Below are 25,000 nucleotides of genomic sequence, written 5' to 3'. Positions count from 1 at the left end.
TTGTGATAAATTATCCTGAGTAAAGGAAAGTGTGAAGCAGACAGTCTGGTAGTTTCTCATTTTCTGCCTTACCTCTTGGGCATTGCCAAGTAAACTGCCACAGAGACCAGAACATAAACATCCCTTCCCCAAGACAGTCTTGTAGGAAGAAGCTAAGGAACTGAAACATCCACAGCAACAGGCTTCACCTGGAGCTGTAATTTATAATGACAGACACACAAAACATTTTCTCAATGATGCACATGAGAGGAAAGTGCTTGGTCTGATCTTGTGTGTGTCAGCAAGCAGAAGCATTTCACAACTTCTGCCCCGCACCAAGCTCTGCAGCTTCCAGACCATCCCAGGGGGTGGAGGTGGTCACCTTGTGGCTCTCAGAGACAGGGGACTTCAGGCTGGGCACACAGTGACTCGATAGCACTTCCAGTCCCAGTGTCTTCCTAAGGCTGCCTTAAAATTTTCCTTCAAAAACACCAAAATCAAGCAATTTAATGGTACTACTAAATGTCACTGTCAACTACAGCACTGGCTGCACTTGTCACAGGAACTCTTGGTCCCTGTTATTTTTTTTCCTATGCTCTTCTTGTGATGATTGAATGTTATAATTTCCAGGATTCCCACAGGCGATCATTAAAATGCTGGCAAGTTGCTATTGATGATTGGTTTCCACTGCAAAAGTAGAGTATTTCTCAGCAGATAAGTACACATTTTTTGCCTTGAACACTGAAAGAAATGTACACTTAATTTCTTTCCCACTGGCTGTTTATATTTCAATACACGAGGATAATTTATACAGGAAAATATAACATTCATGATTACATCCAGCATTTACAAAAGCAGTCAGGCTCTTCCAATTTGAAAAGAAAATATTATGTAGGAGATGGGGGACTATTTCTATGTTGATTTTGACTTCTGAGTCATCAAGTTAGGAGAAGGCCCTGTGGCAAAAGTGTTCACCCTGTAGAGAGGGTGAAAATAAGCTGAACATGAACACAAACTGGAAAGGAGACAGCATCTCTTACACGGCCCTTCCCCTCTCCATGCTAAATATTGCGTACCCAGAAAAATTAATGGTGAAGTGCAACCCCCTCCAAAAAGGCACCTGGTAAAAAAACCCCAAATGTGTTTTATGTGGGGATGTAAAAGTGCCTCCTGCTCTGAGAGGGGGCTGTGTCTGAGGAGAGCATGGTCTGGCTTGTGCTTTCAGTGGCAGCATTACAGAGTCCCTTTGCTCAGCTCAGCCCAGGACCTCAGCAGTCACAAGGAGAGCAGCACACAAGCTGGAACTGGGTTAGGATGTGTCACCCTGTGGCATCACCTTAGCAGACACAGGCAACCCACACGTGCCTCAGAGCTCTGTGGAAGGTGAGAAAATGCACCCCAAAAGCGGGCAGTGATATCGGACAACTGAAATCCTTGCTGATGTCTAATGCCAGGCACAGGTCCTGGGAATAATCACTGGGAAAACAGCTTTCTCTGCTGGAAGAAGAAGCTTTATTACTCAGAAGAAAAGAAGAACTAGGAGAACAGAATGCCCAGCTGTCCAGTTTGGCCATTTGGACGGTGTGTCTCAGTCTCTGCCTGCTGTGCCCCTTCCAGCACCGGTGGAGAGCACCAGAGTCTTCCAGTAGTGTCTCCTGCTCCCTTCACTGCCTACACAGAGTGCATGGCTTCCTCCTCTAAGTGCTCAAATAAAACCCTGCTTCAGAGCAATGGATGAAAGCCGCAGTCTCACCTTCTGCTTCACTGCCAAACGTCCTCCACCAAAATTTCACTCTGCAAGGCTACGGCAATCAGGGAGTCACACCACCATGAGGTCAGGGCTTTTTCCCTATTGGACCTTGCTGCAGGGAAAAGCACAGAGAGTGTAAGAGCCAACCTGTGGCTGTGTTTTTGTGTGTGTGCATGTCCAGCATGCAAAGTTACCCATCAAACACCATCATTTTCTTTACCTAGGCTGACCCAGTGTGGACCCATTTTCTTAATGCAGAATGCGTAGCAGTGGGAGTTAGATTGGTGATGAACTGTGCAAACCTGCCAGCTGAAGGCAGAATTGTTCCTTCTGAGCTGGAGCAGGCACTTTGTCAGCTCCCTGATGATGACTAATGCAGCAGGTAACCTTTTCTTTCTTGCAGGGCCTTCCTGAGTGGACTCAAAGCACACATCAATCTTTATTAATGCCGTCACTCCTCCCGCAGAGGTGCTCTCCCTCAAACCCACTTCTTCTGGTGCAGAAACAAGGGCTTGCCAGCAGATTATCCATACCTCTAATTACAGCTGAGATGCCAGATGGTCACCTGCTGAAGGGAAGGAGACCTAGCAGGTCTAAGAAACAGACCTCTGCCAGGGTGACACAAGACATAAACGAGCCAGCAGCCGAGGTGATACATGTGGGAGTTTGCAAAGAGCTCTCTCAGCTGCATTGATGGGGAAGCAGGGAAACTGCATGAAGAACGAACCAAGTAGTTACCACTCTCTAGTGATTTCTGAATTAATTTTTTTTTTTCCCCCTCTCAAATAAAAGACTCAGTGAAAGAAATTTGTTGGGGGGTTTTGTTTTTCTTTTTTTTTTCTTTTTTTTTTTTTTTTCCCCTCCTGTACAGCCACAGTTGTGTGGGGTCCTTTGCTTCCCCCTGCTGTCACCCTGAAACGGCACAGGGTGGGCTGTGGCTCCAGCCAGCCGTGGGAGTGGGGAAACTAATGAGGATGGGCTCCGCCGGCGAGCGCTCCCGCATCCCACAGCTCCCACGGCGCTGCCATCCAGAGCTGTGAGAGCGGGAGGCCGGCAGGAATAAAAGCCACCAAGCCCCCCCTCCGTGCCTCACCGCCCACGGGCAGAGTCCCAGGGAGCCGAGCAGAGCTCTGGGGTCCCACCGGAGAGGGCTCTCCCAGCTGGCTCCCACTGAAGGCTGGATTTTGCCGTTCTCTGCCCCATCTCCCACACCTGCAGGTGAACAGATTTGGCACCCGCAGCACTCTCAGGTAAGAGGGGTTTGCTGGGCAGCGGACAATGTGCTGGCATGAAAGGCAGTGTGGGGCTTTGTGGTTTGTTAGGAAACCGGAACTGGAAGAGGACTTTGCTCGGAATATTTCAGAACAAATAGAAAGAAATCGTTCCCTCTAGCAGTCCTTAGAGGAGAGCCCTTGCTCCGGAGGGGTTTGCTGGCCCGTGTACACCTCCCGTGCCCCAGCGGGGAGCCCCTGGCAGTCAGAAGCCATCAAGAGGGAACTGGGATCTTAGGAAGCCCCACCAATTCTGCCTGCTGTGTCCACCAGCACAGAGTGCGGCACCTGCATCTGGGAGAGAGAAGAGCTCGATTTGAAAAGTCTGAACACCAGAGTACAAATGTGGACACGGCTCTTGCTTAGACTTACACATGGTGGGGCCAGCCTGAAGCTGTCTTTTGGATTTGCTGCAGGTCGGGCATGCACCGGCCAGTCAGTGCTCACATTCTTTTGACTTCTATCGCCTAAATATTTAGGATGAGAATAATGACCAGGAAAATAGTTTAAAGCTAAAACCAGCTGAAATAACAAAGGAAGCGGGCTGGAGGGTCTGTGCAAAACACGCTTGTCACTGCTGCTCGTAAGGGACAAGGAACTGAGTTACAACAGGAGGCGATAATGTAAGACACAGCATGTGTTCCAGGTGGGCAAACCTGGCTGCCGACCACCAGCAGTGAGGGCACTCAGGGAGGAGTATTGGACAGCCTGGAAGAGGTACAGGGATGCTGCGGCTCAGTTGCAACCTGCCACCCTAAAAAGCAGCTGTATGGAGAGGCTTCAGTCTCCTGCAAGGGGTTCAGAGACTTGTCTCCGCTGCTTGCTGGCCCTTCTAGCCCAAGGGCAGGTCCCTTTCCACTGGGGAAACAAACTCGGGGAAGGACAAATGGGAGGAGGTCCAGAAGTTGGTGTCGGTCTTGAACTTTTTTTTCTCCTGGCTGAGTTTTACGTTTTTCATATGACTTTCCCAACTCACTAGCAAACTGGGAGCCGGCACAGTGGGGCAGGACACCTTCCTGCCCTTGTATGCCACCAGTCTTCGTGCTGTGCCGATTTCAGTTTCCTGCGAGTTTCAGTGACAATTTCCCTGTTTCAGCTGGGAAACAAAACAGTTCTGCAGCTGCCTCGCTGCTGACTTGCACTTTTAGGACCCTCACGCATTGGCACAAAAGAAAAGAATTCATCCTTAGCACCCACACACCGGCTTCTGCAGAATCACCAAAGGTGCGGGGGAAAGGGGCAACACCTTTCTATCTGGCAAATACAGCGATTTCTCTGAGGGATTTGTCAGTCCTGGAGAAGTCCAAGCCAACGTCTGAGGAAGGACTGAAACCATTACCTGGTAGTTCTGTGTGTTGTGCTCTGGTGTGAACACACTTTGTGCTCAGCCATCATGCGATTGCTTTATCTCACCTGTTAGAGCTGCACACACAGAGCTCTCATTCACTCCTGGGCTCCGTCACTAGGTGGTGACATGCTTCCAGATACCGAGTTCTCTCAGTTTGTCGTTTTCCTTTTAGTATAAAACAGCAGTAAATAAAGACAAAACATCCGTTTTACCCTCTGCTTATGGAAATACAGCATTCCCAGCCACGATGAATTCTGCTTAAAGTAATTTTATATTTAACTGATTTTTAATATGGCATTGGATTGATTAATATTGTTTCTGTAAAAATTACTGCTATAAAAGTAATTTTAGTCATAAACATTTACATAAAGATTAATATTTCTGATCTCTGCATAATTTAAAACACTTTGTCAGCAGCCACTGCCAGATGCAAAATTAATGCCCGTTTGTGCACCTTCTAGAAACAAACCTGCACTGTAAGTTTTAAAGTAAATGTGTCATTTGGTTGGGAAAAGTACCAGTTTCCCTTCCTCCTTTCTGTTTTCCCTGAGCATGCAACAGTGCTTGCTTTTTTCTTGAAATGCTCATCAATTGTTGTAGCCCATAGGTACAGTATTTTCTCTGCTGAAGAAGGTTTGGTGGCTAGTATGAGACACATGCACTCACCAGAGGTCAGGCACTCATATGTAATTTCCATTCCAGTCCATTGTTCAGTACTGATGGAGATGTCCTCTGGGATATGAGGATGAGGCCTGGAAAAGGAGAGCTAAATTCCATGAGACATCTGATGAGATCAGACACACTAGAAACCTGGATGCATGTGTTGGTGGCTGGCTGCTGGCTGCAGGGGTTACTGACCTGGTGGGATGTCTGTGAGTGCCTCAGTCAGACTCTTGCTCGGTCACTCACCCACAGGTAAAACCACACCTTGCTCTATTTCCTGCCAAGAGACACAATCTGCAATGCCTTTGTGCAAGGAGCAAACCCCATCCCCTTCCCCATGACAGCAGAGGGTCCTGTCTGGGCTTGGAGCAGCCTCCTCTGCTCAGCCATAACTAGTAGGGCTTGGACAGATTTTGGTGGGGGGTATTGGCATGGATCAGCTGGTTGAATGAATCTGTCTTTATCTTCAACACATGCCTGGGACCCTGTGCTCCCTAGTAAGCTCTGGGCCAAGCTGGACACAGAATTGCACAAGAAAGCCCTAGGGTGGATTTCATGTCAGTTTAATACTGCTCTTTAACCATTAAGAAATCTAGAGGCTGTTTTGAGGTAGGTGCAGGAATGCAGCTTCCCTTATCCTGGCCTCCTCCACACACACCTTCCTCTGTCACACAGCTGCTGGTGGTGGCAGACTTGTGGTGACCCTGGCCAGAAGCTTAGGCTTGGAGTGCGCGTGTGTGTGTCTGAGCTTCCCACACTCCCACTGATGTGGGATGCTACTTTACTGTCTGGTGCTGTCTGAGGCCCGACCTTGGATGCCTGGCTGCTTGCTCATCCACCCCACCTTGTAAAAATTCTTCTTTACAAGGGGCTACTTTCTAATCCAGCTACTTTTCTGTCAAAGGCATGTTGTTCCAGGCTCCCTGTGGTTTGCAGTTTTTATTCAATATCCTTCTTCAGAATCGTCCCTGACCTTAAAACTCTTTTCATCTTCTCTCTTCCTTTTTTTCTTTAATTCATTTTTGCTCACTAGTTAATTCTTGCTGAGGTTTGTGTAGCAAACCCCACCTGTTTTACTCTTTACAAAGAGTAAAATACTCTTTGTTCTGCCCAAAACCAAATCAAAGTGAAGGTAGAACCATTCATGGTTTTCAGGAAGATGGCATTAACTCTTCTCCCCCAGCCTCCCTGTGACCCCAGAGCTCGAGCATCATCACCAGCAGGCAAGCCAGGAGCTGCTGGGGGGCATACCAGCCTCTGGGTATGCCACACTGCTGGCTGCTGGCTGGGTTTGTGCGTGCCTGGAGTTTTTGAGGGTAGTGAAAGCCTGCCAGCATGTGTGAGTACTCTGAGTCAAGATGCTTAGTAATGTGAAGATACTTCTCACAGCCATATTCATTTCTCTGTCTCCACAGGCACCCCAAAAGGCTCAGCACAATGGCTGCTGGCCTGGAGAAAGCCTGCCACCGGTGCATATCAAAAATTGCCAGCAATGGTAAGGCACTTCTGGTAGCGATTGCCTCATGTTTAGGCAGCCCTGTTGCTAAGCCAGGTATTTAAAGGAATCATGATGGTACCAAGTCCCACCTGGATCTTCCACTGAAGTTTCCTTTCCTAGACAATTTTGTGTGCTCATGGAATGTGCAATAGTAACTCTACCCTAACAGCAGCTGCCTGTTGCAGTATTTGAAATACAGCGACCAGCACAAAATTTCAAATACAAACACCACCATGTACCTAAATATGGGCTGCAACAGACAGCCTAAGCAAAATAATGTGTTTTCCTCCTCTTGAAGTGTTACCTTACACATAGTGCAGCAGAAGCATCCACAAGGAAAATCACCTTGTGAAGAGCAGCACAGCCAGCCTGGGAACAAACTCTCCTAGGAGCAATTCCAGCCAAGCAAAATTGCTGCCAGCCTGTGTGATGGCACAGGGACACAAGTCTGGGGATGGAATGTGATCAGGAATATCCCCCCTTTCACCCAGCGAGATTTGGGACAGGTTATTCTTCCCTCTGCCTGCCTGCTCCCTGGCACAAGGGCCACTGGAGGTGTGGGTGTCCCCCATAAGTAGCCCCTTGCTGTGGGTTGGAAGCACCAGTTATCTGGACAGAGGTTCTTTTGCATGAGAGCCTGGGCTTGCTCAGGTTTTAAAGCAACTGGGTCTTCCTGCCCAGGGTGGAGGACACAGAGGGCTGTAATGAGCTGACAGCTGGTCGAACAGGCTGGTTCTTGCTCTCCGAGGAGCAACACAGCAGAAAGTTGACCTGGGCTGAGGCTGTGCAAGCTGACAGAGGCACAGGAGAAATACACTTCAGAGGTGGGGTTTTGTAAGATCAGGGAAGCAGTGTCCTCGGCAGGAGGTTAAAATCCATGGGTTTTAAAGCAGCTTACTCCTGCTGACTGCATCTCCTTTTCACTCTGAGTTGCAAGTGTCTTTTGCTTTCACATCTAGGCAGTAGCAATTTCTAATTCCACTCAAATACAAGAAGCAGCAAATCCCTTGACCACTCGTCATAATTCATTTACCCACAATAATTGCTGCAGTTGCTAGTCTAGGGTGTTACCTTGGGGTCCTCTATATTCCTGATCTTTGCTTTGCTTGAAAGGCTCTCAAAGTTTAGAATGAACTTTTATTAATGATTAAACCCCTCAACTCCTTGCTGCCTGGCAGAGAAAATCAGGCCAAAGGAACAGAAAGCTCAATCCAGGCCTCCCTGCAGAAACCTGGCAGAGGTAGGGAAGGAGAGGATATTTTCTGGCCCACTTCTTCATTCTCATCACTGCCCCAGAGGAAAGGAGGGCTGGGGAGTGATGGAAAATGAGGGGTGCAGAGCATGCACCCTCATTAAACCCTGACAAATGCCTGGGAGTGGAATTGGAACCCAACTGGTCCCTGTGGGATCCCTCACATCCTGGAGAAAGGAGATGCAGGGGGATCTGGACCCATTGGTGAATATCACAATTTAAAAAGTCAAAAGTGGTATTTTCTCTGATTTTTGTTCCTAGTATCTACTAGGAACAAAATGTTACCGTTCCCTGTTATTAAATTACCACTGGAATGTCACTGATGAGAGAGAAAGTAATTAATCCCTCTGATTTTATTTTTTTTTTAATGATTTGGATTAGTTCTGATCTTACCTATCCTCTTCTACACCAGAAGTACCCTCTTGGGTACCTGAACAGTCACCCATGAGTGAGGAACTCAGAAATACCATCCCAGAAAAGTATCTTCAGATTCTTATCATGCTTAAGTTCAAAATCAGCTCAGCTTTAGCTATGGATCAGCTAATGCATCCAAAATTGATTTTATATTCATTAAAATGCAAGCTCTCATGAAGTGCAGTGATGCTTAATTTCACTTTTCCTCATCATCCTGTAAATATTTTTCAAAGAGCTTTTCAGCAAAAACCCACATTTGTACCTTTGGTCCCCTGATATTTAAATAACTCCCAAGAGCCAACCCACTTGTGGAGCATCTTTTCATTCTTGGTGTAGCAATTTAAGTTCAGTCTTCAATTTACTGGCCAAAATAGAAAAGCCTATCTACAACCCTGGGTCTACTGCAAAGGAAACTGAATGACGCTATATGTAATGCCTAAATATTGTTTTAAAATTACTTCTGGAAATTATTCAAAATGGGCCAAAGCCAGAATTCAGACCATGGTGTAACTGTAGTTCAGTATGCAGAGGCATAATACAAAATTCAGGCTAGACACACTGCAATATTGCTCAATCCCCAAAGCACCTACACCTAGGACATAAATTTTAGGTGATGTGATGCTGATATCTGGGTACCAAAGTTCTATTTTGCAGTAATACAACCTTGCCTAAGCAAAGAGTGGTGAAACACAGCAAGCACTGGTGGTCCTGAGCTGGGATTTGCTGAGATTTTTCACACTTCCCCTGCCTCTAATGGTGGCTTTGCACTAGAACTAGAGGCCTCCATGGGAATGGCTCTTCCTCCCCCTGAATCCTCCAGCTTCTGAGTGTCCAGTTTGATCAAGGGACTACACCACACCAGGGATGGGATTCCAGCTATTCGTCCCCAGAGACTAGTCCATATCTCACTGCTATGGCATTTAGCCTCATGAACAGAGCAGTCTTTGGATTTGCTCAAGGATATCTTATGTCTCTGCTCTTTGGATCACTCACAGGTCTGGTTTTGAGTGCTCAAACTTTGCTGCTATTTTCTCATTTGGTGGTGGCTGGCCAAGCTGAACCGATTTAATTCCTTTCCTTCCTGTTACTTCGTTCAGGTCTTTTCTGCATATCCCATCTAAGATATTGACATTTTCCTGTGACTTGAAAGCACAGAAAGACAGCCAGTATCCACATCTACAAAAATCATGGGCAGACTCATCCCTGGTCTGTAAAACATACAACCTTTCTGCATCTGGTTCCTCAGAAAGACCCATTAAGACTTTCTCTGCCATCACACCAACCTCACAGGCTGCATTCTTTATTTTCTATCAGTACTTACTGCAGGGCATGCCTGCAGATACCGTGAAGGAGTAAAACACGGATAAAATTCCTGCTCCCCATCTGCACTCTGGCCTGTTACAGCACCCATGCTGCAGTGCAGCACACTGGGATACTGCTTGCTAAGCTACTGCACTACTGGCTGCATCTGCCTCAGGGCATCAGCAGGCATGGGGCCCTGCCACTGAATTTGACCCGAATTTGACTCCCAGACTGCTGGGAGTCAGGCCCCTTCAGAGCAGCATTCCCTCAGGGTGTCCAAAGGGCATACTGTGAATTTTCACACAGAGTTTTGCTCCTCAGCTTGTTCATGAAGATAAATCCTGGTGTAGCTGCAGAATTTGTTTGGAAGCTGGTAGCATCTCATTTAAAAATAAAAATAAAAATAAAAATCTTTTTTATCAAGAACATGACAGGCTATAGAACAAATAGCACTTGGAGGTGACGGCAGTATAACCAACACTTCATTTATTACTGTATTTATTATCAGCTTGTCACTCTATTGAGCAGCTTGCACTACAGCTGTGTTAACATACTACTGAGGAGAGTAGGTATATTGTGATTCATATTCATAAATCACTTCTGAAAATCCTGTAAAGAGTCTTAAAAGAAAAAAAAAAAGAAAGAAACTTTTCCCTCTCTTCAAAGTAAATAGGGACAGCCTGAGCTGATCTGAAGCTTCCAAATGCTGGGAAAAGTAGTGGCAGCAAAATAAAGTCTGAGGAGCCCACAGGTGAATTGGTGTCACCTCCAATACTGCCTCCAGAGCATCAAGCAAATGTGGAAGATGCAAAGGCTCAGGCATCAGACACAAGAGAAACCATGACATACAGCCAAAATGTTAACAGTGATCTCAAGTGTTTTTACTTTTGTGGGGAAACCCTGACAAAAGAAATTCAGCCAAACAGCAGATTTGTGTCAGCTGACTGCGCTGCTGGGCAGGAGACACAAAACCTGCACCTAACTGATCTGATTTTTTGTGATCACAGATTTCAAGGAATCTGCAAGATATTCAGCCACTTCTTCTCTTCTGTTGTGTTTGCAGACATGAGCTCTTCCCTTCATCCATTTCCTGTTAGGATTCCTACAGCAGGACTTCACCAGTGCCCCAGCAGGTGCTGCCCTGCTGGTACAGAGCAGCAAGTTCTGCCTGATGCTGAAGCTGGCATCAGCTTCATAAAGCAGATACCCATTCCAGGCATGCCTGGAAACACTTCGCTCCTTGTGTTATTTTTTTAGAGACTACCAGCCCTTTTTTGCTACTTATTCCAGGAATGAGGCCAGGGGCTTCTCTGACCAGCCTGTGAGGCGACATCGCTGACATAAAAATACCACAAGCCCCAAGTGTGGACCTGGATGCACAGCAGCATCCTCTCTGCTGAGCTGTGCTACTCTGCGGCAAGTACCATTTTCTGGAGCAATTTGTCTTGGGGCCAGAACGGGGCAGCACAGCCCAGACAAACCCAGGCAGAGGATGCCTGTATCCCAGCTGAGCAGCATTTCTGTGAAACTCCCACACATTTAGGGAAAATCAGTCTTTAGTGCTGCTAGCGACACCGAGAGTGGCTGCAGAGCCCTGCAAGTTGTGTAGGCAATTGTTGAAGAGTCTCACTTTGTTAAACATGGATCTGGAAGCCTTCCCAGACTATGCATCTGCCCCTCCAATTTGAGACCTAAGAGGCTGTAGCTGAATGGGGAGATAATGAGTAAATACATTCCCAGCGACTGCTTTGGGAGCGGAATTAATGAACCACTATCTTTTTCTCCTAAGCTCTGAGTGGTCCCTACCACCCATTTCACCCCTCCAAAACCATGCTGTTGGGTCGATGTCAGACACAAGCGAGCAGGACAGTGTGCCAGATGTGCAGCCTCACATGCACATGAGCCCCCTGAGCCCTTTTCAGAGCTTACTGCAGCATCCCTCCCCGGGGTCAGGCAGAACAGGCGCTGCACAATTAACAAATGACACGATGCCTCCTCCTCCTCCTCCAGGATCCTGAGCACTTCCTGTGCAGCAAGGGCAGGGACAGGAGGCAGCTACGAAACCACAGGCAGAGGGGTGGCGTCGCTCCGAGGGTGCTTGTGGCAGCACCAGGCAGTCACTGCAATGCCTGCAGACCTGAGCTGCACCCCTTTGGGCATCAGATAAATGAGTTGTCCAGCCTATGGGCTCTGCTTGCCCACAAATGATGTTGGAAGCCCAACTCATTTACAATACCATCGCTTCTTAATATACTCTTAATAAAGAGTAGTCTAGATGACTTAACAGCAAGGGGAACTAGCACAAAATGTGATGTGGTGAAAAGGGAGACTCTAGGCTGAGTTGTTCTGATGAGAGGTTGAAAGAGATTAGCCAAGTGTAGGACAATATCAAGCAGGGGAAGAATTTCAGTACTGTGCAGCACTCAAGAGATAGGAGTCTGAGCAAAAATGAGAGAGAGAGACTGGCCAACAGGGAAAGGAGGAGGGGGCTGCACAAGGGAACAGAAGTGCTTTCTTCAGCTCAAAACACCCTCAGTCTCTTCCAGTTCATAGAGATGACAAACATGCTACTTCTGAGAAAGATGTCTCTCAAGCACTGAAGTGTAAGATCCTGATTCTCTATGGAGAAAACACAAGCAGTATGTGGGGATGCTGTGTTCCCATGAAAAGTGTCTGTGAGTCAGAAAGCTTGGTGGATCTGCTCTGAATTTTGATGCTGTTCCTATGTCCTCTCTGTTTCTCCTTCTGTACAACAGAGGCAGTGATGCTGCCCTTTTTCTCTAAGGCAGCCTGAGGGTGATATTTTGGCAGTGCTGCAGAATTTCCCAGAGTGGCACTGTCCGCAGGGTGCTGGCAGTGTCCCTGCTCCTGCACGGCCAGGGGGACACCGTGCACCTTGCAGAGGTTGCAGTTCTCTGGCATGGGGAACTGCAGGACACAGTTTACCCAGGGAAAGGGCTGGTCCCAAGCCAGCTGCAAATACTTGCTCCAAGATTTTTTCCGCAAGCCTCCAAGGAGACATCCTACTCCTTTTCTTACCCGTGCTCTTCTCAGCCCCTCTGCACTCTATGCCCACCTGAATTTTGGCACCTTTAGGCACCCACTTGAAATCTGGGCCATTTCTACAGGGACACTTGCCACAGAACGTCCTCATTATATTTTACTCTGATTTGGCAGGGCATCGTTTCACTTTAATGTTGCCAAATGTTCATGATTAGGCACAGAGGTGACAGCTCCTGTGAGACAGGCTGCTCACACTGTTCTTGACACCACTGTCCCTCATCCTCTGTGAAGGTAAGCACTCATCCTCTGCAGCACCTGGCTGTGCAGGGAAAATATCGGGGCTCAGATACACCAGCAGCTCTCTAGGGAGTAAGTAAGCACCTCAGGTCCACTCACCTACAGGGACAGTCTGTGCACCCCTAAGAGCATCCTTCCACGCAGCTTCAGCTGACCTGTCCCAATGACAAATCCCACTCCTTGCAGCACGGCTGCTGCCTTTGTGCTCGTGGGCTAAGCTGGGTCAGGGAGTTAGATCAACCAGAAAGCATTCACATCTGTGATAAAGACAGTTTATTTAGCTATCGGTGAAAAGTAAGTGGAATGGCATTAAAGCTGCTATTTGCTTAGCAAACAGATACGGCTCATCGGTTGCCATGGATTAGCTGATGCCAAATTACTTGTTACTGCACAGTCGCCTGGCAGTGCCTCTGAAAAGGATACAGGATAAAGCAGCAGTGGATGACTCCTTGCCCTTGCAATGAGACAAGCTGCAAGTATTAGATGCAAAAGCAGTTTGTGTCTCTCTCTACACCCTGGAAGTGATAAAATGCATGCTAGTCCCATCACCACAAATGCTGCACCACAGAGGTGATATTCCTACCCCATCAAGTGCACTGCATTTCTTCCTACACAATTGTGTGGATACAGAGCATCTGTAAAGAACCAGATGGAAATGCTGGCCTCTAATCATGAACTAGCCCAAGTAACACTGTCTTTCTTTTCTCCTTCACAGCATGCTTTATATTTGGGCTCCTCGCTTTCCTTGCCTTACCACTGTCCATGACTTTTATAGGTAAGTTGACTACTAAAGTAAATTGAAAATAGAAACCTCCTGGCAGTGTGTGGCAGGTTAACACATCTGGTATAAGAAAGGAGCCAGAAAATTCAGAGTTTCCAACCCTGTCTTGGTACTTCAGCTTCAGACAGAATCCCAGCCCACACTCCATATCAGGGAGGAAGGAATACTTGAATTCTGACCCTGTTTATCATAAAAACCCCTCCAGTGTTTTACCTCAAAACCCAGCTTTGTCTGTGGGAGGAAGCTCAGAATCTGACATGAGAAGATTTCATTACTCAGGATCCCTCTGTATTAACTACACTGAAAAAAAAAAGAAAAAAAAAAAAAAGAATAGTGCTGGAAGGGAAAAAGAAATGCTGTAGGCTGCTATTTCTCCACCTTCTTGAAAGTCAGACCTGGTTTGTGGTTGATCTGTTTCTGTATAACTCCTTGAAGGCTGGATTTGTGAGTAGCATTTCAAGATCAAATATTTAAGAAAGTAAAATCCTTTGAGCTGCAGAATTTTATACATTTTTAATCTGCATAAGGCTCCTCTTTTCTCAAGCATCACCTTTTCCTTACCATTAACATAGATTTTTATTTTTTCTTTAACACTTCATTTCTACCTTTGGGCCTTTCACATCCTCCATATGGGTTGTGAACCCCACTTGAGAAACATCAGTAGAGACACCAATCCACCTCTCTTTCAGACAGGCTCACATGCTCACAGCATCCCTGACAGATGTCTGACTTGCCCTTGCTCAAGGAAATTCCATGGCTTCCCAAAGAGGCTATTTCTACATTTTATTGCTCTCAAAGACAAAATATTTTTCCCCATATCCAACCTAAATCTTCCCTATGGCAAATCAAACAGATTACAGCCTGTCCTGCCCACTGTGGTCACAAAAACATATTGGTCACTGTCCTACTCAAGAGATCCTTTGAACTGTTTGAAGGCTGCTATTATAACCTTGCTCCATCTTCTCTTTTGTTTTCCCAGAGGTCTTAAAACCTAATTCTTTCATCCTGACCTCACAGGTCACTGTTTCTGTAGCTTTTTTTTTTTTTTCATCGTTTTTGCCTCCCTCCATTGACCTCTGGCCAGTGTAAGTATTTTTCCTTATTAAAAAAGGCATGATGTAACACAGGCCTCCAGCTGAGACCTGAGGAACAAACAGTGCAGAGTAATTAGCTCTTCTGTTTAACATGCAGGATTTCTGTAAACACACCTCAAAATGAAACATGGTCTCTCTGCACCAACCCATTTCCTCCAATTTAGTTTATGGCGCGTTGTAAGCCCAGATGGTTTTTGGCAGTGCTGCTCCCTACCAGACATATCTCATTTTTTATTTACATTGAAGTTTCCTCCCCTACACGCAGTGTTTAGCTCTATCAGTTTTCATCTCGTAGGTTTTGAATGCCTTTTCCAAGTGTATCCAGATCCCTTTGAATACAAAGTCCTCAAGAGCCCTTGTCTTTGAGAAGCTGTTCACCTTGTGCCTTGTAATTCATGAAAGATGGTCCAAAGGAACTTGGACAAGCTACATGCAGATGCTGAGGGCAAGCTGCATCCCACCTAGACTCAGACTGTGTGCATCCACAGCCAGGCTGAGCGCTGTGTGTTGTCCTTGCAGGCTGCTAAGGGAAATGGACATTCCTGACAGTGAAATTCCCACACCATATCTTAGGTGTCTGCCTTGAGATGAGGTGACTTTTAATGCAATTGGGACACCTGGCCCATTGGCATGGATAGTTATCCAAACCCAGGTAACAAGTGCTCAGCTAAAGGTTGGTGTTACTCCCTTAATCTGGGGCTTTCAAAGTACCACTGATGACTATGCTGGGATTCTGATTAGGATGTCCTGACTAGGAATTAGGGAATTCTAATGAGGGATTAGGGAGCAATTAGGAAGTCAGGAAATGGACTGAACTGTTACGTCTCAACACTTCTCCTCTTATACTTATCCATGACTTAAAATTGCTTTTTATTCCTCAAGAAGATTCTAGCTTTAGCTTTTTCCCAGGCTGAATATGTCTGAACTGTGAAACAGGGATGGAAGATATAATACAAAACATGGCATGGCTTCCATGTTTATTGACATCCTGCCTTCTGGAAATGAATCCAGGTCTGGAATCTGACCATTTATAATTCCTCAGGAATATTTCACAGTATCCTTAAGATCAGTGAGAAGTGGAAACTCTATGGTAAAATATTAGCCTGGAGTTCTAGATATCTCCTGCATCAGATACACAGCCCTTTTTCCCCACAACTTACTGAAATTAAGAGATAATGTCACTGTAATATAGTGTTTTCAGAGGGTATTGATTTCATGCAGGTCCATATCAGCAAAGGCATTTTTAGGAAAATGAAATGTCAAGGAAAATGCAGATATTTATTTTCCAAGAAAAACCCTATGATGTTCTGATAATATTCCGTTACCATGATCTCAGAAAAAAATTTGCTGATGTGCCTCCAGTCATTTTGGCTCTTGCTTCCTACAGAGGAAAACTGTGAGATACAATACTTGTTAAAACTCAGAGATGAATAACAGGCAGCCCTGGTAATAATTACATGCCAACCTTATACACTCCTAAAATTCAATAATGCTGTAAATCACAGTATAATTCAAGATACATGAAAAGGTTTCAGCATTATTTTCCAAGCTGCAGACGTGTGACATCATTTAAGCCATAGACTGTTTAGCAGCTTTTTCACATTTACTGGCAAAGAACCCTTTTTTCACTAAATACTCCAAAGATATAGAGATTTATTTTAATTTTTTTTTAGTTTCCAGGACAGTGAAGGATTACTCTCAATAACCCATTCTTGTATATTGTCCAGAGTACCGTTATATCCAGAATTCCTCAAGGGTAGCTAAATCACATTTGAAAGCTGATGACATGGTTTTTTTAATAAGCAGTCTAAATTGCCCCCTGTCCAAATCTAACCCAGTACTACTCCTCGCACTCATAAAGCCAAATAATTCCTCAGATTTCAAATGCTCCCAAGAACTGTCTGATGCCTATTCTCATACTCTGTGCCTCTACATGGGAACCAGTCTTGTGCTTTAGCAGTTGTTGTTTAACACAGTCTTTCCCTGCATTTCAGCCCTTCAGCCAGTCCTCTGCTTTGCTGATATGTTTTCCAATAAAACGGTGCCCAAAAGCAATTACTTTGAGATAAACTCTCTGCAGCACCTAGATCCAAGTGTAAGGCCCAAAGTCAGGGCTTGGCTGAGGTCTGTGCTAAGTGATGACAGCTGCAGCCACCCATGGGGAACACCCGAAAATGGCCTGGCATGTTGTGGTCTTTACCTCCCATTAGGAAAATGTTGTGGAGTGGGCACCAAACAGCGGATCAGCCTTGCTGTACAGCAGCCCTTCTTTCCTGTGGGTGTACTTCAGCCATTTTCAACTGAGAATAGTAAAGCCGCTAAAAAGAGGCCAGTGCTGTATTGATTTTTATTTGTCCTGGCCCCTCATCTCATGGATAATCATGAGTCACAAGGATACTTGGTTGGTAGCAATCTTTTGTGGGCCATGCCAGAGCACATGCCTTAGAGAAGCTCATGTCCTGTTTGCTCAGAATACTCTTTCCACTTGCTGGACCCTGTGTCCTGGATCACTCTGCAGTGTTGTTCTGTGGTAGCCAAGAGGTAAAATGTCCAAGTACCTCTGCTTTCCCAAGCCTCCCATCTCTTTTTTTTTTTTTTTTTCCCTTCAGAAGCTGTTCAGGCTGTGTCTGATCTCGCAAAGGTCTTTGGTTCATTCATTTGGATTCCCTTGCTGGTCTGTGTTGTGGTCAGGCTCAATCACTTTTCAGTCTGAACCACAGATTGCTCTGGCTTGCAGGGAGCACTGCAGAAGAAGCAGACCTCTGATCTCTTATGGTCCATATATCCTGTCTCTAGCAGTCAAAGGAGAACATATCTGTTGCTTATAGGAAAGAAGAGCTAGCACTGATGATTTCCTACTAGTTTTGGTGTTCCCAGATAAGCCAAACACACCCTGTGTGAGAACTGATTGGCACATTCACTGATTTCACTGTAACAAATACCAGTGCCCATCTGTCAACCATAGGTCCATATTTCCTGTTCACACCTTGGGGTGTATTTTTAAAGTTACTACTGTATCACCTGCTTTGACCTACTCTTTTGCTGTCGTGTCTGCCTCCAGTATTCTCCCAAAACCTACAGAATGCCGCTGCCTGTCACTCAAATCCTTCCCAAGACTGACTGATGTCATGTTATATATATATGAAAGGATTCCATAATAGATTTGTCTGGGAAATAGAATCGTAGCTGCATGACAAAAAAAAAAAAAAAAAAAAGACATTTTTTCTCAATTTTTTTTCCCTTAAATTGAAATCTCAGTTAACACATTGGAAATAGAAATTGCCTAGGTTCCTAAACTGAAATATATTCCCAGTGATCCCTGGCCAGCTGCTTTTGTGGCAGGCTATTAGATGGCCAAGAACTTTGGAAACCTTGGCAGCAGCTTTCTCATGAACATGATGTAATTTGTGACAATTTCCCTGCTGCCCACCCATGTAAAGCTGGGAGTCTGAGTAGGTCTCAGTGTTACATAGCTGCAAAATGGACAAAAATATTACAGCTTTGTATTAAGAATGAAAGGGGAGAGAGTCCAAATTCATCTAAGTGCAGCCTTTTTCATTCATACAAAGGTTGATAATAAATACTTAGAATAGATCACTGGACTCCATAGCCCTTACACAAAGGGCATCACAAAACTGCAGAGCACAAAACACTGTCCTGTGTTCTGTGACTGAAGTCAGACCTGTAGCAAGCGACCACAATCCAGAATACCTGTATTATGCCATACAGAGAGTGCAGGAGAGGTTCAGAACATCGGCAATGTTCTGGACCAGCAATAGCAGGGGATTTGGTGGGAATATTGGCAAGCTAAAGAGGATTACAGCAGTAGAAAAGAAAAAAAACCAAAACAAAACCCCCAAAAAAACCCAAAACAACAAAAACCTCACCAAATCAAGAATCCACTATTTCTTTCCTAATTTGTCCTATTCAGTGTCGTTCTGAAAATGGAAGGAAGACATTCTACCTGAGAGATGTTTAGCTCTAAGACCAGCATGTCCCTTTCAGTATCCTGTCACTAGGGAACCCCAATTATTCAGAGGAATATCTCCTTGCAAACTATTTATACAGCAAGAAGAAAACAGAAAATCCTTTCTGCCCTGTGCAACTGATCAGTCAAAGCTCTGAAACATGGGATCAATACCAATAAAATTACAGTGTAATAAATGGTTTAAAATTTCCGAAGATGCCATTGGGTAAGAGACTTGGGCAGGGTATTCATCCCAGCTAACTTATAGGTATCTGCAGCAGGCTGTCTGGATTCCTTGCATAACTGTGGAGAGACAGAAGAGCTTTCAGGGACCAATTCACCCGACCCATTTCAAATGCCTATCTTAGGATAAATGAATTGAATTTCACAAGTGCCTATTTCTCCCTATTGACTACAGAGTATAGAAAACTAGTTCACATATGGATGCCTGCATTGCAGACATCTATATTTGGACAGATGAGTTTCACTGCTACAGACCTGTATCACAAGCTTTTATCAGTCTCTACTGCCAGCAACATCCTCACACAGCCATACACTCTCTTCCCTAAAACCTACCCAGCTTTCCCTTTCTTGCAGCAGATTTGAGGGTTGCCAGGGTCCCCAGCTCCATAACAACCAATTCTTTTATCCTCCAGCAGCCCAAACAACTCAGAAACTTGAGTTTCTACAGCTCCCTATCAGCTGTCTGGAAAGCTAAAATGGTTCCAGGTGCTCCCACCGATATTGGCTCCCAAGCTTCGAGGCACCTATCTCAGGAACATGCCACACTCACAGGAACTTATGAGCAGGAAAATCCTGGGGGAAGCTTATCAGAATTTCTTCTTTTCATAGTTTTGATTTTCAATTAATTTTCTACTGTGATAAAAATTTTCTGTACAGCTCAGTCAATGGTGCATTTAACAAAGAGCTGTGGCTGAAGCTATGTACAGTATGACCTCTACATGTGGCTCCAATTAATAATGCCAGAAAATAGTAATGTTGGTTTTGCCTTTGCTCTCCCTCTTCTTTCTCCTGCCTTTTGCTTGTTCATGGCCCTCACTCCTGTAGTGAGAGGTGCAAATCCCTTTTAATTCAGCCCCCATTTCAACAGACACAGGATACAAGTCTTGGGTGTAAGCACTACTTCACTTACAGCATCTATAGTTTTCACTGTACAGCTTTTTGCAATATCTGGTCACTTGAGATAACAAACATTCATTTTTGCCGTTCAGGAATGAAGTTTTTGGAAGACTGCCCAGTTCAGCCACTGATTCCCTTATATCTTTTGGTGGGTGGCGTGATTGGCAGCTTAAAGGTAATGTTCCTTCTGTGTGTGAAAAATATTTTGTGTGACTCGACTTAGACTTGCTAGTTAAGACATAATGATAGCTACAGACAGCTAAGTGCACCCAGTACTGGAGAGTGCTGGACTACCAGGACTGGAGTGTGCTTGTTCCAGCACCACAAGCACCTGTCAGTCAAGTGAGCTGCTAATGAGCTCAGCATTGTCCCACACATTGTGGTGTGATTTTCCCCTGCATCACAGCAGCTGTGCTACCATCCCTACTGAGGGAATGACTACTTAACATGGATGCCTGTGGTAAATGGGGTCCTTTTTCCACAAGCAATCCTCCAAGCATGTCCAATCTTTCTCCATTATTTTCATACAGACAGGACAAAAGTTAAGTTACTGTCCTTGCTTTGGGAATGTTACAAAACTGTTTGTGTTTGTACATGGTCCTTCACAAGTTCAATTTACTCCCACTCTGACCTGGCCAGAAGTAAATGACTGCAACAGAATCAATTCCTTCCAAAGTAAATAAATCCCTGCAACACAGCAGGGATTATTAATCTAGATGCAGCATTTTCTAACCACAACTACCTGTCTTCTAGTGCATTGTGCTCACATCTTTGCTGAGCCACAGTCTGGCAGTTTGACAAGTAGAGACACCCTCATAACTGTGATAAACCCTGGTCACTATAAAGCTTCATCTGCCTTCACTCTGAAGATCCACCCTGTTCTGACAGTCCCTTTGCAGATGGTGTTAACAGGCTGCTAGGGAGCAGGAAGAGCCTTACCACAACATTTCTAGCCTGTTTTCTTTGCCAGGACTGAAAGAAATGGGAAAGAATACTCCTCTGCAGGTCTCTGCATTCACTGCCCTCTTTCACAGTGGCAACCTGACCAAACCACAGTATATCACTGGGATATGAATCATGCTTTCTAAGGACCTTTGGCCAGTAAATAAGAAAATGGAAAAAAAAAAAAAAAAAAAAAAGAAAATGCTTAATCTTGTTACAAGGAATTTTCTAAATTGTGAGTTCTACTGGCAAATGCTTAGTCATTCGGTCACACCAGTGGACTTATCTGTATAATCAAAGGTTCAATTAATAATAGTTTAGAAAAGATTAGTGCATAACTGAAAGGTAAATTTAAGACTAGTGGATTGAAGCTTTCATAAAAATGTTGACTGGTCCTTAGCTATTCCTGGTTTAAAGTCAGTTTTTCTCACTATAAATAAAATGGCTAACAGATCAGTTAATATTCATGCTGACGTCAAATAATGGTTTGAATTTTGCTTCAGTTGACAGCAGGACTGCTTATTTTGCAGTTTGGCAATGCATTTGGTCAGACCTTGATTAGCTGCACTCACGTGTCATCTCAGTGCTTGGTCTGCAGCCAAATTCAAATCTCTCATTTGTCTGAACTCTGCCCTCTATTCTGTTCACTGCACTGCACTAACTTCATTGAGCAGTGTACTCACTTGAGCTCTGAAAGTTAAAAGGTCAGAGAATGGGTGCAGGATGAAGTCTGAATGGATGCTGTCCTGTGATGGATATCATCTAATGGCAAGTCATTCTAGCACAGATCTGTGCAGTCTGTAGGCTCCTCATCTATTTCTTTACCACCTCCAGTCTTTTCAAAAGCATGGTAACTATTCACTGAGGCAACTGAACCATTCTAGAGCACCCAGAGAGGCCTGTTGAATTCATGCCATGCTGCTCCATAAATGTATATTCAGCAGCTAGTAACAATATGAGCAACTGCCAGCAATTTCTTCAATTACGCTTGGCAAGGCAATAACCATAAGAATTAAACGCACTTTCCGTGAACTACTTAGATGCAGTTGAGATTCATAAATCTACCTGGGAGGTTTCTCTGACTGCCTCAAACCCAATACTCATCTGCCATTTAACCCCATTCTCACTGCTGAGCTTGATAGAACCTGAGTGCTGAGCTGAAAGCTAAAGGGACTGCAGCAGGCTTGAAGTCCGGCCACAGGCACCCCCATGCAGAAAACTCAGAGCCACTGGCCAGGCAGGTTTATCCCTCCTGTGTCTCATGAGTCTGTGTAAAATAAACGTTCCTTTGAGAAGATGATGGTTTGAGCAAGCCTGCCACTTCGAGTGCTCAGCTGGATGTGAGACATCAGTGGAAATACCGTGTTGTTTTTTTTTTTTTTGTCTGTGTTGGTGTAGGGACTTAAAACTTTGTTTCTCAAAAACTGGTACCAACATCTGGGCTGGAAAACCAGTTGGTTTTGTGAACAAATGTTTAATAATGTATGTATAATCTAACAGTCTTACAGGGAAGAGTAAGAATAAGAGAAAACTCTGGGTTCTCTTGGTAAGCTTTTCCTATTGAAAATGGGGCACATGGAATAAAACTTGAACCAGCAAAACATACACCCAAACGGGTTTTTCTTGGCCAGTATTCTGGAGAAAGAAGAGTGTAAAATGAGGGGTGCTCTTCTCTTTCATTTCAAGAAGAAAAATGAGCACAGATTATAACTCTCTGAAAGAGAACATGACTGAGAACCCCAGTGAATCAACCTGTTCTTTGTATTCCCAAGTGGAATCCAGGCATCACTGATGAGTCCTACTGCATTTCCTCATATACCAGACCTTTCTAACCACCTGGCATCATGGTGTTCCACATATTTCTCTGCTAGTTTTGACTGTAGGGAGGAATGGGGTAATCTTAGAAAATGGTACTTAATTGAAGAAAATTTGACAACAGTACATTGCAAGCATCCAAAGCAATTTCTTTGAGGTTTAAGTCATAGTCTATATGCTTCATAATTTGATATAAGCTGATTCAACTTTATAACCATGGAAAAAGTTATAGACTTAGAAGAGAAAAATCTACCCACTACAAGGCAGGAACTACACTACTTAAGTAATTTAGCAGTTACTCTAATATGCTCTTAAAAGTTTCCAGCGTGGGAGCTGCTGCCATCTCCCTACACAATCTGTTCTCATGCCTTTCCATCAGCAGTTTTTTTCCAATGTATGACCCCCCACTGGTAAATAACCTACAAGGAAAAAATGCATTATTGTCCAGAAGTACCTGCCTCATTTATGGCTCCTTAGCTTTCTCTTACACTATTTTCCCACACCCGATTTTATTTGACCCAAAGGCTGGCAGTGGCCAGAAGGTGTTCAGACTCCCTGCAACCACTTTACTTATTCCCTTTTCTACCCCAATGCCTCCAGGTGACTCTCCTACTGTACGACTCAACCAGGATGAGGCAGCTGCTTTCCAAGTCTGTTGTGATTGATGATGACGATGATGACGAGTATCCCTGGAGGCAGAATGCTCACAAGTACTACATCCATCTAACCCTCAGCCTTTTCCTCTTTCTCTGGTTCATTCTTGGAAACTACTGGGTTTTTTCTGTGTATCTACCAAATTTCATCCCACCTTTTCATCAGCCTCAGGATTACTGTGACAAAACCCTGTACATTTTTGCTGTTGGTGTTCTCATTATTAGCCATACTGTTCTGTTTCTCCTTATCTTTTGTAGCTGCTGCATATACTGTTTTTCCAGGCAAAGATTCTCTTCTGAGGAAGACTAAATGCTACATAAATAAATCTCCAGATGTTTGGGAAAGCATGTACAACAAAGAACAGGCAATAATTCATCCTTGTGTACATCTTTGTTGTATGATATATATGTGTGATAGCAGTCAACTTCAAGAGGACATTATAAAGCTCAGTGCCATCTGGAAATAGCTATGCTGGAATACAGCATAGACTATGCAAAAATGCTGCTGCAGGTGCCAGGGTGCACTCCTGCTAACTTTTACATCCCTTTTTTAACTCTGGATGTTTTATCAGGAGCAAGCTCTTGCAGATGACAAACTCCTCTAAAACCAGGTCCCCCCTATGTTGTATATAGCACAGTACATTTTTGCCTATAAAACTAGCCATGTTGTCCTCTTCACTGGGATCTGAACATCTCCCCATAGTCTTGCTGAGGTTTGTTATTGACCCTGCATTATAGATGAGGGAGCTGAGACAAAGGGTTGTATTGAGGCTGCTTTGCATAGTGCATGGATTCTGACAGTAACTGAGATGCTCACTAGAGAGCTATTGAGGCCACTTTCAGACTGACCAGTAAACAGCTGTGATAGCAATAGAAACATCTATAAAAGGCAGCCTAAATACAGCCCTCACGTCTCTTCTGAACTTGGTCTATAGGAAGCATCTGTATCTAACTTAGTGGCTAAACCAGAGAGGATGAATACATCCACATATAAATACATATCTGATATATCCAAACTGAGCCAAGGCTGCTCTGCAAGTCTTTGGCAGAACAAAGAACTGAACTACTGAGTGTCAGATTGATGCTTCAGCCAGGGCTCAGCATTCCCCTCCTCAGGGGATATGCTTTTTCTACAGCAGTAGTTTATCAATAACACAAAGATGACTGTCAAAACATTGTGGTCAAGTTCATAGAACTGATGGTGTTACCTTGGTATTTTGAATATAAACCACAACAATAAGACATGGGTGGGGATGTGAGAATTTCAGGCAGATGTGTTCACTACAGCAATTCTCTGGTTGTGGTGTGGGTGTTCATTTGATTTGTTCACCTTGGTGCTGTACATATGGAAATCTGTACTTAATGGACAGATGTAATGCAAACAGCTTTTCAGTCAGCAGCAGCAGCTTTAAAAGTGCCAGCATGCACAGAGACAATTTTTTTGTGACATGTAATGGAACAACCCCAAAAGTGGTTCTGGTAGATTGTTTTTTCATGTGTTGATGAATGCAGTGTAAAAGTGCTCTTTCTGCTTTGCTTTCATGCACGTATGCTAATGTGGTCAAAATGGAGGGTCTCCCCTCTAGATGAGCCTGAGGGTGGCCCAAGGCACAGGAAAAAGATATGTATTTTGTCTGTTAAAACCCACACAGCTGAAACTTGTGTTTTAGGGAAACCCAAAAGGGTTATAAAATGCCTGTGAAAGGGTGAGATATGTAAAAGAGCTCGATAGCTGAGCTATTCAGACCACAGCTGAACAGGGTCTGCTCAACAGTCCTTCCTGGGAATGAGGCTGAAAGCAGTGTAACATCTGTGGGCACCACCTGTCTTC

The 25,000-nt window shown here is 44.6% G+C and overlaps 1 protein-coding gene and 1 long non-coding RNA gene across 2 annotated transcripts; one reads left to right on the top strand and one right to left on the bottom strand.

Moving 5' to 3' along the window:
• Positions 1–2,548: 2,548 nt before the first annotated feature.
• LOC111942469 (uncharacterized) lies at positions 2,549–5,292 on the bottom strand. The gene is made up of 3 exons (XR_002870577.2): positions 5,207–5,292; positions 5,015–5,100; positions 2,549–4,513 (listed from the first exon to the last, which is right to left on the bottom strand). It is a non-coding gene; the product is annotated as an uncharacterized LOC111942469 (long non-coding RNA).
• On the top strand, positions 2,706–23,553 carry TMEM272 (transmembrane protein 272). Its single transcript, XM_086881397.1, has 5 exons — positions 2,706–2,979; positions 6,427–6,506; positions 13,493–13,552; positions 19,852–19,934; positions 23,117–23,553. The coding sequence occupies exons 2-5, from the start codon at positions 6,449–6,451 to the stop codon at positions 23,477–23,479; spliced, it is 564 nt and encodes a 187-aa protein (XP_086737523.1). The 5' UTR covers positions 2,706–2,979; positions 6,427–6,448; the 3' UTR covers positions 23,480–23,553.
• Positions 23,554–25,000: the final 1,447 nt, after the last annotated feature.

This window comes from Cyanistes caeruleus, chromosome 3 (genome assembly GCF_971803275.1).
Source record: "Cyanistes caeruleus chromosome 3, bCyaCae1.hap1.1, whole genome shotgun sequence".
Classification (NCBI taxonomy): Eukaryota; Metazoa; Chordata; class Aves; order Passeriformes; family Paridae; genus Cyanistes; species Cyanistes caeruleus.
This window is presented reverse-complemented; position numbering and strand designations above follow the sequence as displayed.